Genomic DNA, 13,804 nt, shown 5'->3' on the forward strand with positions numbered 1-13,804 from the left:
TTGCACTGTTGTGTACAGGGAAGCATCGATCGATACTACCTGTCACGGAGCCTCTACAAAAGTGCGCCCCTGTCCAGTTCTCGGGAGTTAAAGCGAACGAGAGGAGAGGGCAGCGCTCGGCGTGGCAGTGTTGGATCTCCCCCGCTGACAGTATCATCGGCGTGCGGGAAGGACGTACCACGACGCTTCGCCATCATAAAGGTCGGAGGAATATCCATCTACCGATTGAGTGCAGTACCGTAAGTCCACCATTCCCGAATCGGGGCCACAATTTACCCATTAAATGCATGGATTATGAATATTGTCTGATGAAGCCCAAGAGAGAGCGCGACTAAAACAATTGCCCTGTTACAGAGGTGAAGAGTTACCAGTGTTGACCAAGTGTGAGCCCCAGTGTGATCAGAGCTGGTGACCGTGAGAAACCTACCTGTGTGCGGCTGCTCGTGAGTAGTGTGAGCCCCAGTGTTGAGATTAACCCCTGTGTTTCAGCTACGAGCCTACAGTGGGAGAGAGAGAGAACCAGAACCTGCTACTGTGAGATACTTACCTGTGTGATAAATGAGGGCCCTTGTCTTTTTCTCCATGGATCATCCATCAGCTGTGTGTGCCAGTCCACTACTGAACAGCGGATATGACCACAGGATTTTACACCAGCACCTGGATGGACATTCAAATGACAAGGATAATACTCTGCAGTCACAACAACTACTGTTCAAAGACACAGCTCAGGCTGAGCCCTGCCCACAGACCTTGCTACAGTCGGATTGTGAATCAACACCCAAGGACGTTTCTGTTGATAACCACGATCAGAGAAGGAATGACAACACTCCCTCCCAGCCTTCAGGAACACCAGAATCACAGCTGATGTCACCACACTCTCTCTCCCTCTCTCCAACATCACCACTTCTGGGCTTTTCAGAGAAAATGGAGAAACTGGTATTTGCTGGAACAAAGCTCTCCCACTCTATTGCTGCGAGTCCCCAAATATCAACCAAGAAACGTCGGACTCCCCAACCACCAAAGCCTTCGGGCCCAGCCCGCCCTCCTCCTTCCCCTCCATCTGAGAGAGCACTCCGACCTTTGCCTCAACGTCAGGGATCACACCAGCCCTCATCTGCAAACAGCACTGGTAACTGATGTGTGTTGGGTCCCCGCTACGTCAGCAGTAACAATCATAAATATTTTAAGAACAAGCGGGCGCCCGATGTCCCTTTAGCTTTCCCTATCTCTGTCCTGACATGTGATAGAAAGACGAAGGCCTTCTCCAGCCGCACAGCAATTTTATCTAATCTACTGCCTATAATACGTCATTCTGAGATGATACAGTGCCAAAACCAGTTACTGTTAAGTTAGCACTTCTGAACATCCGTTCACTAAAGAACAAATCCTTTTTAGTTAATGATCTTATCACCACTAACAACCTGGACTTTATGTTTCTAAATGAAACCTGGTTAGATGACAGCTGCAGTGCTACAGTCCTCAATGAATCAGCCCCACTCAACTTTACTTTTATAAGTGTCTGTAGAGCTGTTAGAAGGGGTGGAGGAATAGCTGCTTTATTCAAAGATGCCTTTCAATGCAAGCAAGTGTTACTTGGCGATTACCAGTCTTTTGAATATTTGTGTATTGCTTTAAAAGGTACACCACGCATTCTGTTTACAATTATTTATAGACCTCCCAAATACACCTCAGCATTTGTTGATGAATTCACAGAACTTTTATCAACAATTTCCTCTGAATTTGATTATTTTGTTATTGCTGGAGATTTTAATATTCATATAGACAATGCAGAAAACAATACTGCAATTGAACTGTTAAATGTTTTAAACACTTTTGATCTGACCCAGCACGTGCAAGGTCCTACACACAATCGGGGACACACTCTTGATCTGCTCATTATCAAGGGTCTAAACATTTCATGTACTGTAATCAAGGATGAAGCGCTATCTGACCATTTCTGTGTTTACTTTGATTTATTGATCTGTCCTGCCACTGATGCTAGATCTGTCTATGTTAAAAAAAGGTTCATAAATGAGAACACCAGTGAGGTATTTATGAATGCTATATCAATGTTGCCAAACATATCGGCAGATTCTGTTGATGTTCTCCTTGAAAACTTTAACATAAAAGTTAAAGATGCCATTGATGGTATAGCTCCAGTAAAGGTCAGGGTGATCACTGGCAGACGTAAAGCACCCTGGAGAAACACAACAGCAGTACAGCACATGAAAAGAACATGCAGAAAAGCTGAACGTATGTGGCGGAAAACAAAACTTGAAGTACATTATAGCATCTATAAGGACAGTCTTCGTGCTTTCAATGTAGAACTAGGCACAGCTAGACAGACCTTCTTATCAAACATTATAAATAACAACATAAACAACACTCGCACTCTTTTTGTTACTGTAGAGAGACTAACAAACCCCCCAAATCAAGTTCCTAGTGAAATGCTCTCTGACAACAAATGCAATGAGTTTGCAACCTTTTTCTCTGAGAAGATCAGTAATATCAGAATGACGATCAATACGGCCTCATATTGTACCGTGGTCAGTCAGATATCATTGCAACAACCTCAGAAATTAGTCAATCTCTCAGAATTTTACAAAATTGATATAAAAACCTTGGAAGAAACAGTACAACATCTTAAAGCATCAACTTGCAGCCTTTACACGCTCCCCACATCTTTTATCAAAAAGGTACTTAACTGCTTAAAAACTGACCTCTTAAAAATAGTAACTATCTCTCTGATCACAGGCACTTTTCCAGAGTCATTAAAAACAGCAGTTGTTAAGCCTCTCCTAAAAAAGAGTAACCTAGACAAAACCATACTTAGCAACTACAGACCAATCTCAAATCTTCCGTTTATAGGCAAGATCATTGAAAAGGTTGTTTTCAATCAGCTGAACAAATTCTTAAACTCAAATGGCTATCTGGACAATTTTCAATCTGGTTTCCGTCAGCATTACAGCACAGAGACAGTGCTCATAAAGATAATAAATGATATTCGCTTAAACTCTGATTCAGGTAAAATATCTATAGTGCTGGTGCTACTAGATCTTAGTGCTGCCTTTGACACAGTAGATCACACCATACTCTTACATAGACTGGAAAACTGGGTAGGGCTGTCTGGGATGGTCCTCAAATGGTTTAAATCATACCTACAAGGAAGAGGTTACTATGTGAACATAGGTAACCATAAATCTGAGTGGAAATCCATGACATGTGGAGTCCCACAGGGTTCAATTCTTGCACCGCTTCTGTTTAATTTGTATATGCTCCCACTTGGTCAAATAATGAAAAAGAACCAAATTGCTTACCACAGCTATGCAGATGACACCCAGATATATTTAGCCCTGTCACCAAATGACTACAGCCCTACTGACTCTCTATGTAAATGCATTGATGAAATTAACTGTTGGATGCGTCAAAACTTCCTCCAGTTAAACAAAGACAAAACTGAAGTCATTGTATTTGGAAATAAAGATGAAACTCTCAAGGTTAACACATACCTTGACTCTAGGGGTCTAAAGACACAAAATAAAGTCAGAAATCTTGGTGTAATTTTAGAGTCTGACCTTAATTTCAGTAGTCACGTGAAAGCGATAAGCAAATCAGCTTACTACCATCTCAGAAATATTGCCAGAATTACCTGTTTTGTCTCAAGACAGGACTTAGAGAAACTTGTTCATGCTTTCATCACCAGCAGGGTGGATTACTGCAATGGACTTCTTACTGGGATCCCCAAAAATACCATTAGACAGCTGCAGCTAATACAAAACACTGCTGCCAGAATTCTGACCAGAACCAAAAAATCTGAGCACATTACTGCAATCCTCAGGTCCTTACACTGGCTTCCTGTTACATTTAAAATAGATTTTAAAGTATTGTTACTCATTTATAAATCACTTCATGGCTTAGGACCCAAATACATGACAGATATGCTAACTGAATATAAACCTAAAAGATTACTCAGATCATTAGGATCCGGTCAGTTAGAAATACCAAGGGTTAACTCAAAACAAGGTGCGTCAACTGAATGAGCACTGTGCTGCTTCACACTGACTGCACCTTTAACTCAAGTCACTTTTACATCTGTTTTATTCTTTTTAACATTTTAAACTGTTTTTATTAAAATCACATTTATTTTCTTTAATTGTTATTTTAAATTCTCATGTATCTTTGTTTTTATTGTGATTTTATTGTCTATCTATTATTTTTACATTTTCTTTTTTTCTCTTTTATATATTGTTTTCTCATTTTTATGTAAAGCACTTTGAATGACCTCTGTGTTTGAAATGTGCTATACAAATAAACCTGCTTTGCCTTGCCTTGCCTATCCTAGGAGAGTGTTGCATGTAAAAAGAATAAATGACAAAAGATTCGGGACACCCGCTTCTAGTGAATGGGTTTAACTACTTTAGTCCCATCAATGATTTGTACACAGTGGCACAGTCATTTCAGCACAGAAAAGTCCTTTCCAAAACTGTTGCAACATAGATGGAAACAAAATTCTTTCAAAAGGTCTGTATGGTATAGCATTAATATTTGAAGAGTTTGGTTTCAAAACGCAATAAATCCATTTTGACAACTTTCTATACCAAGAAAGTGTCCAAGATGAAAACCACTATTTTCTGTTACAAACTTTCACATAGCATCTTTAGGTTATAAAAACATAAAAAATTCAAATCCATAACTTGATTTTCAAAGATTTATTATAAAAACGAATTATTTTTTCCACAAAATGCAATAAATCCATGACAGTTTTTTTATTTCAAAATGCTATAAATCTATTAAATCAGTGTATAAATGTGCATTCATCTTTACCATTTTATATTTATTTAGTTGACTAGTGGTATACAATGATTAAAAAATAAACATTAATGGCATTAACCAAAACACTTACTTTGTTATATTAAGAACGCATTGCTGCGGTTATAGTTGACGTCGTCTCTTTACATTTTCACAGCGATCAGCTGTAAAATGTTTTGGTCCCGCTCGATTTTTGTTGACTTTGAGTAAAATAATGTTAAGTTTTCATAAGATCCTCTGGGGTCAATGTTTTAGCATGAGAAGCTTGATGCTGTCTGGAGAACAAGCAACCGAGTGCCTCTCGCGGAAATGATTAGATGTTGATGGCTTACGTTTCTTTCCCGTCACAGAAAACCATCACAGGTTTAGCAATGCAATTAAAGTATTATTTTTTTTTGTTTGTTGATCGCGAAGTAGATGAGGAAAACTAGGACTCCGTGTACTCAGCGCGCCGCCATTGTTTGTTTACATTGCGTGACTGGTGGGCTGTAATACCAGGAATGGATTTATTGCGTTCTGTAAAAAAGGAGGAGTGGCGTTTGTCGCATTTTGGGAAAAAAGGGAGAAAAGATGACAGAATATCACGGCGGGTATTGGATTTTGCGAAAAATTCCTTCTTCCTCTGTAAGCTGGCAATAGCTGGAATCAAACAAAACTGTCTGCAGGTTTCGTTACCACTCAGGGCCAGAGTTATACACTTTTAAATACAGACTTTAGAAAAAAAAACATCAAAAAGCGCCTAATTATTTTTGTGTTTATTGGAGGACTGACAACACATACAACCATGTTGAGCACTTTCAACAGTGTTTTATGTCATTTCAAAGGGTTTCCTGTAAAATGATACCAAACTTTTGTATGTGCACCTCTGCTTGTGGGTATAAGAAGCTTTTGAAATTGGGTAGGCCAAATCCAGGCGAAAATCCCCAAAATAGCCTCAGAGTGTAAGAGGTTAAAAGAGCATAAAAATGAATAAAAACCATACTACACTTTTACCACAAAAAATATGGTTAATTTAACTATGCCTCTATTATCTATGATCATTATATTGGTTTATATTAATACTTTTGTGTATATTATTATTTAAAAGAATATTACATGTTTATGTTTATATAAAAATGTATAAAAAGCATGGTTACTACACTTTTACCACAAAAAACATGGTTCATTTAACTGTGCCTCTATTAGTTATCTACTATGACATATCATTATATTGATTGATATTCATTATTTTGTGTATATTATTTTTTATAAAATATTACGTGTTTATAAGGTAATGTAAGTAAGCTAAATTTGTATGTTTTTTATGTTTATATAAAAATGTTTCTTTAAAGACGTGTTTTTGTGTGGCATATGATTTGATTGATTTGATTTATCAGATTTATTTATCAGATCCACAGACACTTCAGATTTTTATTAAAATAAATACACACAAATATTGAAATGATCACACACACACACACACACACACACACACACGCACACATATGTACAATATATACAGGAAAGATGTTATTTATTGAGGTGGTGGAGTTTGAGATCTTTCTTGCTGGCGCTGCTCTGCCAACCATTCCTCTAAAGATTTGCCATTTGAGGCACGCAAGCAAAATGTGGCATTACCATATCGGCTATGGCCAAACTCTTTCGTTTTGGGCTGCCCACATTTGCTGCACGTGTTAAAAGTAACCCCTCGCACATACTTCCTCTTCTGGACACCACTTTCCTTCATTCTCCACACCCCGCCGGTGCCTGTTCCTTTGGGTGTAACGGGACACAGGAGCAGCAGACGCCGGAGCAGGTGGAGCTGGGACTGCACTGGATGTCGAAGCACCGGAAGGTGGAATCACCACTGACACAGTCATGTCTGGATTAAAGACTACCGTGCCAAACGACAACCCCGGTGCTAAAATGTGCTGATTAACTCCTGATGCTGTGGGGGCAGGTGCAATGGGTGCTAAAATGAGCTGCACAACTCCTGATGCTGTGGAGACAGGTGCGATGGGAAACTCCCTGGTGGCAGCAGCTGGCTTTCGACCTGGTCGCAGAAGAGGAGCCTGTCCTTCACGATTTGGTGGAAGGAAAAAATGATGTTTTGGGCCTGATGTCGATGGTCCTTCATTCAATTTTTCCCTCGTTGGAGGCAGGTGCGTATCAGCCACAGCAATTGGGTTAGATGGAGTCAGACCCTGACCGAGGACGCCCATTTCCTGTCTATTCTTCCACTTACGAAACCTGATTTTTTTTTTTATTATATATATGTATGTAAGTATTCAGTTAATTTGAAGCGAATAATGTGCCTTGCTTACCACTGAGTGAGTGTCCTATGGTTTATCTCAAAAGCTATATCGTTGTTTCATCCATCAGCGTGGGATTGTTAAGAACCAACTCTCGGATGTGGTGGTAATCTGAAAGAACTTTAGACCACCTGGGGGTGCAAACTCCATCTTTCTTGGTTGGCGACTTGTGTAAAGCACACAGCTTCATACAAATGGTATCAACCAAGCGGTTGGCGTCGGGCCACTGCGCTGGACCCCCAGGATGTCCAATCAGACACCGTTTCACACTCTCCACACCGGGTGTGACTCCAGACCGCTTCAGTGCCTTATAGCGCCCATGTGTCAGCTGAGGCTGATGTCGAGGCTGATAGTTGATCCGCTGTTTGTGGAAATCTAGGAGAGCTGTCCACAGCTGGATAGCCTCTGTCACCTGCTGGTCAGTAAGGTAAGGAGCCTCACGAAGACCCACCAGGAAACCAGCCAAATCCTGGACCTTGTCCCACCCAGCGATGCCATCGGGTCCAATGACTGCTCCCTAGTAAATGCAGATTTTTGTTAATTTATGTGGAGTAAAACGAGATTAAAATTAGTTTTTTTTCAATTGCTAACAAGCATTGTTTTAGTTCAATACTAAGGGGGCATTTAAAAACTGTACACAGTCAAAACCTGTCACAGCAGGAACAAGCAACTAACCCAACAGGGTTGGACTTCTTATTAATGTCACTGTGCTGTAATGAGGTTAATGTGATCCATCAGTTCAATGCATTCAATATCCACATTCTTCTGTCATTTATGCTTTACCACTTGCAAAACACAATGTATTATGTATACTATGTACATTTCTCAAATGCTAAAACACTGCTTTTGAAATTGTTATAAACATTTTCAAAAGAATGATGGCAAATTGCATGCATTTCTCCAGTAATTGTTTTAAAAATATAGAAAATTGTAGCAGAAAATAAAATAGTAATCATTCTAAGCTAATTGCAGTTTTACTTGAAAGCCAACCCAGGTGTTCTGCTCTAGTCTCATTACCATGATTTATAGGATTAAAAGGGGATATCCTGGAACTTATTTAGCAATTTTGCAATATGGATAAAAAAGACAGGTTGGTAAGGAAAGTAGATTGGTTCAGAGAGGGAGAGTATGCGGAGGAATGCTTGTTAGCAATTGAAAAAAGACGTTAAAGTGTCTTACCTGAGCCTCGTCGGAAATACTGCTTCCAGTGTCAGATGGCTGTGACAGCACTGAAGGGGCAGGGGCAAGATGCTGTCGTTCTCCACCAGGAGATGATGATGTGGACGGCTCAGCCAGTGACACATCAGCCATCGATGCTGGGGACTGATGCAGAGGCAAAGATGAGGGGCTGTTTTCAAGATCACGGCAAGGGTCATCATCATACAGCACTGGAACTGTGATGTCCTCCATGATCTCTTCCTCAAACCCCTCATCTTGCAGGTCCTGATCATCAACTTCCTCCACCAGCCTGTCTTCCTCCTCTGGGTTCTGGAGCACTGGAGTAAGTGTTTTGCCAGTCTGGCTGTAAAGGTACTCCATTCCCAGCAATTCACCTACAAGGATAAAAAAGTGTTGTTAATCATTTGTCTAGTCTAGTACATTAAAAGCTAAATAGATAACTTAGTAGAATATTACAAAAGAACAAATTATTGAATTTCTTGCCTGTATATGCTCCAGGAGGGCGATAGCGCTCATCCCAGGGCTTTCCGAAGACAGTTCGGGAAAGCTTGTCCACAGCCTCTTTCATGGCACTGCCATATGTCCGGATGGAGGATGCTCCTTTTATGGCATCTTCCATCCTGTCATCATTCCAGCGCATCAAGCCCTCAAGAAGATAGGCCTGAAAATGTGCATCACTGGCACTGGTTCCTAAAAGTCAGATAAACAAAAATGGTTTTATGTGTCACACATGTACAAGATATGTGCTGCACATGAGGTGCTATGTAATTACATAAACAATTATTGGTATTATAACCAGAGTTACTAGTGACTGGCAAGACAGCTTTGTCAATGCTTATGACATCAGAAAAGAACTGTAATATTACTGTAGAGTGTGACATTTATTAATGTGACATTACTTTAAATAAATATTTTTAATTCATATGTATGTAATACCTGGAATAAAACGGTTTAGGTGGAGGTGGAATGATTTCAAACAGGTAGAGCCACGGGCACATCTGTAGCAGCACACCTCCACACCGCCTTTCTTCAGTGTCCCTGTCTTCGTGTAGAGGGGAAAGTTCTCTGGGTCTTGGATACACTGTACGTGCTTTCGCTGTTCTTTCAATATCTGCTGGATCCGTTCATGGTCCAGCAGAGGAACTCCCAGAGTGTCTTTACCACTCGCACTGTCAAACAGATCAACCAGAGATCCAATCAATCTGGTGGTCTCCTCCACACCCCTGGTCCTCCTCCGGCAGTGCATTGCCAACTCTCTCCAGGTAATGCCGGCACTCAGCGCCTTTCCTGAGATGTGGCCAGCCTTCTTTGCTGCCAGCTCACCCTCCTTTGCACGGTGAAGAGCAGCCACATCATCTGGATCCCACTCAAAGATGCACATGGACAGACATGCCATGAAGGTCCCGTAGAGCGGATGAGCCTCTGTTGTGACACCTGCAGCAAATCACCGCATGAAATGCCAGATGTCAAGGCGCACTTCAAGCTCATCCCACTCCAAAAACATGACCTTCACCTGAGACTTGCCATGAAGACTGCAGCAATCTCTGTCCACGTACATCACTTTCGGGGCTGCCTCTCCTGCCACCTGGTAGCATTTCATTAGGCCAGCTGCCATATGGTGCAGTCCATGTCCCTCTGCGGCTGTCAGCACAGAGACAAGGACTTGGCCGTGTTCGTTTCCCACATTTGTGCACCAGGCAGCTGTTCCTGCAGCAGCACCGGCAAGTTTCTTTGTGACCTATTGCAAAAAATAAAATAATTAAAAACTGTGTTTATTATGTACACACACATATCCATATGGCAAATTTCTGGATAGAGGGATGTGTTACCTTCTTTGTGGAGTCCATCTTCAGAACACAGCCCAAGACAGATGTAATTTTGGCTTTGACCTCATGCAGTCACCCCAGAACATCCCTGGTGTACACGGCTAACAGCCACTTAGGTTTAGGTAGGGCAGGTAAAGAGGTAGGCTCGGCAAACACAGGTGGCTGCACAAGGGAGGACCTTGTAAATGGTTCACAGGCAGTGAGGTACTGAAGGACACGTTGTGTCCATGCCTCACTGTGTTGTTCCATGAGCTTCTTGTACAGCTGAGTCACGCTGTTGCCCTGTGTCCTCTCCCTCATCATCCTCAGCACCCGGTTGTCACATGAATATCTAAAAAACAACAGTATAGTCATGCAAATGCTTTGGTTGGTTAAAAAAAATCACAAATTAAAGTGCCTTATAATGAATGATTGTCATTATGAATTACCTGTATGTCAGCAAAGCTGGAAATTGACTGCGGTGGCCCATATCCAGTTGCCCTAAAATGTCCTCGGACCAGGCGGGATATTTCTTTTTACACTCCAGATACTCAGTGGCAAGATCATACCAACTGTCGATGTCCAAGACTTTGCGCACGGTACGGTAAAGTCCTGCGGCTGTAAGTTTGTGCTTACCACAGTCTGGTCGAACACAGACAAGAGGAAATAGCCACATCTTGAGCGGCATCCATAAGAAAAGGGGCAGACAAAAGAAGAGGTCAGGTGAGGCGGGCGGCTGAGTGTGATTAAAGGGACCTGAGGAGGATACCACCAAAGCTTCAGTTGGGACACTAGTTCTGGCTTGCCAGATCACGGGTTGGCCTTAAATAGTGTGTTCCGTATCCACTCATGCTGGAAAGGTGGAAGATGATCTTTCCAGTGAACTGGAAGCTCAGCTGGTGGCGGATGATGTGGAAGACCTGGGGCCTCATTTATAAAGCGTTTTTATGCACAGATTTGATCTAAGACCGTGCGTACGCTCAAATCCACTCAAACGCTCAGATTTATAAAACTTGTCTCTGACGTGGAAAAGTACTTACCTCCACGTCAGGTTCCGACTTGACGTACGCACGTTTCCTTGTGGGAATATTGCAGTATTGCAGGTAGGCATATTCGAAACTTTTTGTTTTTTACCTTTTGTGGTCAACATGCAGAAACATTTTTTCATTTATTTTGGAGTTGTCCTTATTCAAAAAAAGAAAAAAAATGGTTAGATTTGTGCTCTTTTGTTAGAATTCATATATTTTTCTTAAGACTTTGGAAAATATTTAATTAGTTTTTTTCTCTTATGATATCTTATTACATAAGAAATATTATTTGATTAATGTGTTACTTTTGTTTGCAACGCTTATTATAAATAAATGTAAATATGGTGATTATAAACCATTATTCCGTATTTTCTATTAGAAGTTAAGCAATAGGCTACCTAAAATCTATTAATAATCTGATAAACAAGAAAGCTGCTAAATGTATTAATGTATGTCAGCATTTCCATGTTTTTATTTAATTATTTTTCTCTTTCATCCCCTGGCTAATGTAAAAAAGTGTTGAATATGTTTGATAAAAAATAAATAAATATTCGAAACTTTTACAGCGTCAACATCATCTGTATTAGAGCTTAGATCGGGCACAAAAAAACATAACCGAAGCCCCTGCACGTTGTGTCCGAGCCCAGTCCGACCGACACATTACAGACAACGTTTTAATAGTGCGTCATGACGTTCTCAACTACAATTCAGAGTTGTTTGAATTACAGAAATCTGTTTAGAATTATTTTAATGAGCTAATGCAACAAGGACGAAGCATGTAAACTGCGCTGTTTGTTTATTCAGAATAGAAACGTAAAAACATGCAACAATGATGCACACAGAAAATGTACAAACTGTGGAGAAGGCCTTCTAGGCTACTCCAAAATAATTTAACCAGGTTTTAGAATATATTTTAAAACAAAATATGTTGGCCTATTTTGATATTTTAAAATGTAGGCCTATTCTAATGCAAAAAGATGGCGCCCAAGCTATAGGTTCAGAAAACGATTTTCTAGTTCGTCATCTTTTCAAAAAATATTTAAAAATATAGCAAAATTGTTTCGCAGTGTTTAAGGCACATGTAAATGTTACAGAACATGTGCTTTATTGAATGAAAGTAAAACCGATCGAATTTAATGATTAAAAAGACGTGAAAGGAACCAAATTGTGAAGCCTCGATGTATCCAAGGGACATGCGACATTTAAGAGTGATGGGTATTTCAAAAATTAATACAAATTATTCCCATGCATCGATTTTAATGTTAAACATCTGTAAATCCTAACTAATCCATATGGAATATATTCCGAAAGTTTAAGATACGATCTTTGAATTTTAAAGTCGAAAATATCTTATTTTAACACCGCCGCGCAGGAGGCATGGCAAACTGAAACAAAACTTTAAAGAATCAAATATAATATATGTTTAGCCTACGTGTAAAACTACATTTAAATGAAACCCGTGAATTGAAAGATCCACTAATAATCGCCTTAACTTGAGTGATGTCAATAAAGTTTCCATGTTAGAATTTAGAAATATTAAAAACTTAAGCAAACGACAACAAATATGTTTTCTTACCACTCGCCATTGTAGCAGTCAGAGAATTAGGCCTTTGAAAATTTAATATTTATATGCTAATGAATTAAATTAGGGGCGTTTACAAGGCGGAGTTATAAAAGCATTCAGCTGCGCACAATTTTAAGATCATTTGTGATTTATAAACCGCACATCTGGAAAAGAGGCGTACGCACGTTTTTTTGTGCGTAAGCTCCTTTTCTCTGAATCACACTTACGATCATTTCAGAAATGGTCTTAAATGAAATGTAGGACAGTTCCTACGTCACACTTTTATAAATGAGGCCCCTGGTGCTTTTGCTATTTCCGCTGATGGAGACGGACCAGAACAGGACTCTGTGTTGTTTGTGTTGGGGTTGGGATTTGCCTTTACCAGGTACCTGATGAGGGCTTGGGACTGCTTGCTCTGGTCCTCATAAACATCCTTCATGGACCGTCCCTGGAAGTCACCAAACTCCACCATCAAACAGCCTTGGTCTCCAGTTGCATGGGCTTCTGCTTGCATTTCCTGCTTTCTCTTATACTTCTCCGCTTCTTCTGCCATCTCTCTAATAAGAGAAGTATTCTCCAGGTACAGCTGTTTGTTTTCTGACAGCGGGGTTGGATGGGCTTTCTCACTGGAACTGCTAAGCACCAAATACACTGCATAGGGGAGACCGGGGCTGGTTGTCTCACGGGTTGGTTGTCACACTGCTTATTCCAGACATACTACATGGCACTGTGGTACAATTTTGATATCAATTTGTTAGCCTTTAATAGCTTACTCATTTGCACTTGAAATTTTGCTGAGCAGGCACAAAACATTGAGGTTAGGAGACAATTTTTAATTTTTATGGGTCAGAGTAAATTTTCATGTTGGTGTTGTTTTTGTGTTGAGATCTTGTAGGATATTAGTCATTCAAAAACAAAACACTCATTAAAAAGCTAAAAGTAGTAGCTTTATTTTGAGTCATCTTTTAGCTATCAAGTTAAAGCCGTGTGGCAGCTAGCTTAGCATGTTTGTCAAGAAGTCAGTTGGGGATGGTTGTCACATAGCTTGCGGGGTTGGTTGTCACATGTGAGTATTGGACATGTAGACCTTTTAAGACTGTTTGTTTGTTTGTTTTTGTTTGCTGTTAA

The 13,804-nt window shown here is 40.3% G+C and overlaps 1 protein-coding gene across 1 annotated transcript; it reads right to left on the reverse strand.

The window, feature by feature from the left end:
- Positions 1-7,815: 7,815 nt before the first annotated feature.
- Positions 7,816-12,189, reverse strand: LOC129454564 (uncharacterized). Its single transcript, XM_073858040.1, has 3 exons — positions 9,216-12,189; positions 8,763-8,969; positions 7,816-8,653 (listed from the first exon to the last, which is right to left on the reverse strand). Exons 1-3 carry the CDS (start codon positions 9,673-9,675, stop codon positions 8,214-8,216), a joined length of 1,107 nt encoding a protein of 368 aa, XP_073714141.1. The 5' UTR covers positions 9,676-12,189; the 3' UTR covers positions 7,816-8,213.
- Between the last annotated feature and the right edge of the window lie 1,615 nt (positions 12,190-13,804).

This window comes from Misgurnus anguillicaudatus, chromosome 20, assembly GCF_027580225.2.
Source record: "Misgurnus anguillicaudatus chromosome 20, ASM2758022v2, whole genome shotgun sequence".
Lineage (NCBI taxonomy): Eukaryota > Metazoa > Chordata > Actinopteri > Cypriniformes > Cobitidae > Misgurnus > Misgurnus anguillicaudatus.